This window comes from Octodon degus, unplaced genomic scaffold (genome assembly GCF_000260255.1).
Source record: "Octodon degus isolate 3935 unplaced genomic scaffold, OctDeg1.0 scaffold00287, whole genome shotgun sequence".
Taxonomy (NCBI): Eukaryota; Metazoa; Chordata; class Mammalia; order Rodentia; family Octodontidae; genus Octodon; species Octodon degus.
In genome coordinates, this window is record NW_004524863.1 from 600,277 (window position 1) to 604,759 (window position 4,483).

At 47.2% G+C, this 4,483-nt stretch overlaps 1 protein-coding gene across 3 annotated transcripts in view; it reads left to right on the top strand.

Annotated features, from left to right (window-relative positions):
• The window catches only part of Stat2 (signal transducer and activator of transcription 2), a 22,950-nt gene that overhangs the window by 13,361 nt on the left and 5,106 nt on the right, over positions 1 to 4,483 (top strand). For all 3 annotated transcript variants that reach the window (XM_023707363.1, XM_023707362.1, XM_004647112.2), the window contains 3 exons: positions 1,231 to 1,367; positions 1,514 to 1,696; positions 1,919 to 1,976. In XM_023707363.1, the coding sequence (XP_023563131.1) occupies positions 1,231 to 1,367; positions 1,514 to 1,696; positions 1,919 to 1,976 (378 nt within the window). The remainder of the gene's footprint in view (positions 1 to 1,230; positions 1,368 to 1,513; positions 1,697 to 1,918; positions 1,977 to 4,483) is intronic.

The window sequence follows — 4,483 nt, forward strand, 5'->3', positions numbered from 1 at the left end:
TTTTTTTTTTTTTTTTTTTGGTCTGTTTTAAGACAGGGTGGGCCAGGGAGATGGCTCAGTAGAATAAGCGCAAGGGCCTGAGTTCAATCCCTGCGTCCGCCAAAAAAAAAAAAAGGTTTCACTATGTAATTCAGACTGTCCTTGAACTCACTTTATAGCCCAAAACTGGCCTTGAACTCACAGCAATCCCCCTGCCTCAGCCTTCTGAGTGCTGGAGTTAGAAACTTGCACCACTGCATGTGGCCTCTGATTTCTGTTTTTTGTTTTTTTTCCAGTCCTGAGCATTGAGTTCAGGGTCTCTGTACTGGACTTAATTCCTAGCACACCACCACCCCCCATTTTTCTTTTTGAGATAAGGCTATCACTGAATTGCTTAGGCTGGATTTAAATTTTAGATCTTCCTGCCTAAGTCTCCCATAGTACTAGAATTATAAGCATGTGCTGCCATGCCCTGCTAAGAGGTCACTTCTCTTTCTTTTGTTCTTTTTTTTTTTAGAGGTCACATTTTGAAAACAATTTGGGCTGTATTTGCTAAGCATCTACTAGTTCTAGCGTCTGCTGAGTTCTCTGTGAATTCTCACCTTTAAATCTTTTGACCACACTCAGTGAGGAAACTAAATCTTAGAGAAGTTAAAGCATTTACCCCAAAGACAGAATTGGGATTCAAACCCAAGCCTATGTGATGCTAAGACCATGATATTGCCTGGCTTTTTTTTTTTTTTTTAATGTATTTGGGACAGGGTCTCCAGGGTCTCACTACATATAGACTGGTAGTGATTCTCATGTTTTCAGCCTCCCAAGTGTTGGTATTATAGGTGCACACCACGACCATTGCCTGGCTTTTTGCTTTTTAAAAAAATTTATTTGTGTGTGTGTGTGTGTGTGTGTGTGTGTGGCCAGCTCAGCCCACCAGGGGGCGGGGCTGCCTGGCATGTGGTGCTGGGGATTGAACCGCGGTCCCTGTGCTTTGCTAAACTTGTTCTAAGTAGGTGCTTTAGACCACTGAGCCCTCTCACCAGCCCTGCCTGGCTTTTATAAAGTGCTTTTTATCAGTGGTCTCATGGAATTGTCACACCTTTTCAAGTCCTGGATTGGAGATGGGGTGCTCACCACTAAAGGGAAATGACTGAAATGGAAACATTTACAGGGGTCAGAGCTAGGGCCCAAATGCAGACCCTACTCCCACGCAAGGGGGTCTGCAGGATCTCAGGGCTCCTCCCTGTGCTCCAGGCGCATCATGGGCTTCGTGAGCCGGAACCAGGAGCGCCGGCTGCTGAAGAGGACCATCTCCGGCACGTTCCTGCTGCGGTTCAGTGAATCTTCAGAAGGAGGCATCACCTGCTCTTGGGTGGAGCACCAGGATGATGGTCAGTTGCTCTGCCCTGGTGTGTCCACAGCCTCAGCTCTCTGCCTAGGTCGTCACCTACCGCCTCCTTTGGGGTTGGGCAGCAAGGGCGGGAAGCTCCAGACCAGCCTCTTCTGTCTAGCCTACCCATCCCTATCCACTCTCCAGATAAGGTGGTCATCTACTCTGTGCAGCCCTACACCAAGGAGGTGTTGCACTCCCTCCCACTGACCGAAATCATTCGACACTACCAGCTGCTCACCGAGGAGAACATACCGGAGAACCCTCTGCAATTCCTCTATCCCCGCATCCCCCGCGATGAGGCTTTTGGGCGCTACTACCAGGAAAAAGGTGGGAGTCATTGCCAGATTGAATGCAAGGATCCTCAGACATACTTAGATCCAGTCTCTTTCTTTCAAATGTGGGAAATCCAGTAACCAGAGTAGCTACAGGATTTGTCCATGGCTTTGCTAGTTAGTAAACAGATAGCAGTTGTCAGGACTGGCTCCATTAGGAGAACCCTGAGCTCCAGCCCAACAAATTGACCTCTCCCCACCTGCTGTGTCCCCACAGTTAACCTTGAGGAACAGAGGAAATACCTGAAACATAAGCTCATTATGGTCTCTAACAGGTGAGATACGAATCTTTCTCTTGAATCCTTTTTGGCTGACTCAGTGCCTCTGATTTGCCCAGTTTCCATCCCGCCAGTCTTCATACCCTACTAACCTTCACTCTCTGAGCCTCTGGCTTGTCTTACTCTTTTTTATGTATTCGGTTGTTATAGGGTCTCGCTATGCAGCTTGGACTCAGTGATCCTCCTGTTTTCAGCTTCCCCAGCACTGGGATCATAGGTGTATGCCACCATGCCTGGACTCTGTGGCCAGCTCAACCCATCCTAGGGGCAGGGCTGGCGCAGCATGTGGTGCTGGGGATCAAACCGTGGTGCCGGGAATTGAACCTCAGTCCCTGAACTAAACTTGCCTAAGCTGGCACTTTAGTCCAGTGAGCTGTCTCATTGGCCCTGGCTCTTCTCATTCTTCTTGTTTCTCTGGTATTGATGGGCACCTGTCTGATGCCAAGCATGGTACTAGATTTTCTTTTTGAAATAGGGTCTCACTTTGTGACTCAGGTTGGCCTTGAGCTCACTTTGTAGTCCAGGACTGGGGATTGAACTCAGGCCCTTCTGCTTGCCAGGCAAGCACTTATTCTACTGAGCCATCTCCCCGGCCCCCCCGCCTGGATTTTCTAATTCACATTCTTCTTCTTACTGAGCCATCTCCCCGGCCCCCCCTGAATTTTCTAATCCTCCTCCACCGCCGCCGCCACCACCACCCCCTCCTCCGCCCCCTTCCTCTCCCCTTCCTCCTCCCCCACTGTCTCCCCCTCCTCCCCTTCCGCCCCCCCCCTTCCCTCCTTCTTCCTTCTTCTTCTTCCTTCTTTTTTTCTTTTTTTGTTGAGTGGTGGGGAGTGGTGGTTTCTTCTATGAAAACTTTTTTATTTTAGCTTCCACATGTAAATAAGTACATGTGGTGTTTGTCTGTCTGACTTACCTAACATAATGTCCTCCAGTTCCATCTGTGCTGCCCAAAATGACAAAACTTTTTTTGTGACTGGCCATTAAACTCACTTTGTATGGGGCTGGTGAGATGGCTCAGTGGTCTAAAGCACCTACTAAGAACAAGCTTAGCAAAGCACAGGGACCGCGGTTCAATCCCCCAGCACCACATGCCAGCCAGCCCCACCCCCTGGTGGGCTGAGCTGGCCACACACACACACACACACACACACAAATAAATAAATAAATAAATAAAATTAAAAATAAAAAAATAAACTCACTTTGTAGCCCCGGCTGGTCTCAAACTCGCTGTGATCATCCTCCCTCAGCCTCCTGAGTGCTGTAGTTACGGGCCCGTGCCACCGTGACTTGCTGGTTACATATCTTATTTTTGTGAACAGTGTGGCAGTGAGCATGCTAAGATATGATTTCACACGCCTATTTTGGTACTGGGGATTGATCCAGGGCTTCCACACTGAGCTACAACTCTAGTTTTTTAGTTTTTTTCTTTCTCTTTCTTTTTGAGATGGGAACCTTTTAAGTTGCTGAGGACTCCTGCCTCAGCCTCTAGGGTGCTGGAGTTCCGGGTGTGGGCCATCATACCTGGCTTTTTTTTAAAAAAAATTACCAGGGATCAAACTTAGGACCTTGTACTTGCCAGACAAATGCTTATGCCACTGAGCTATATCCTCAGCCCAAGGTATATTTTTGATACACTGATTTCACTTATTTTGTATATATAGCTAGTAGTCAGATAGCTCCATGATAAGTAACTTCTATTTTTAGTTTTCTGAGGAACCTCCATAGTGTCTCAGGGTGGTGAGTCATTAGTAATCACTAACTTACATTCCTACCAACAGTGTAAGACTTCCCCATTCTCAGCATCCTCACTAGCATATGTTTTGTTTTTTGGTTTTTGTTTGTATATCATCTTTTTTTTTTATTTTAGGGAAGGGTCTACAGAGTGTTCGGGGTCTCACTACTAGACCAGACCTAGTGATCTGCCCGTATACAGCCTCCCAAGAGCTAGGATTACAGGCATGTGCCACCACACCTCATCTCAATCTCAGCATGCCTGGGGGCAGGGCCGGAATGGCAGGCCTGGGGATTGAACCCTGCTGCTGTACCTGCTTGCAGGCACTTTTAATTGACTGAGCTATTTGGCCAACCTTTGTATATCATCTTTTAAGATTTTTTTTTTTTTTTCGGAACCGGGGATTGAATTCAGGCCCTTGCACTTGCCAGGGAAGCGCTTATTCCACTGAACCATCTCACCAGCCCAAGAAATGTTAATTTCCCTTTTTTTGTCAGACTGCTTATTGTTGCTGTTGAGGTTTTTTTTTTCTGTTTTTTGTTTTTTTGTTTTTGTTTTTGTTTTTTTGGCAGAACCAGGGATTGAACTCAGGCCCTTGCGCTTGCCAGGCAAGTACTTATTCTACTGAGCCATCTCCCCAGCCCTGCTGTTGAGTTTTTAACTTTCTTTTTAAATTTTATTTATTTATTTGTGTGTGTGTGTGTGTGTGTGTGTGTGGCCAGCTCAGCCCACCAGGGGGTGGGGCTGGCTGGCATGTGGTGCTGGGGGA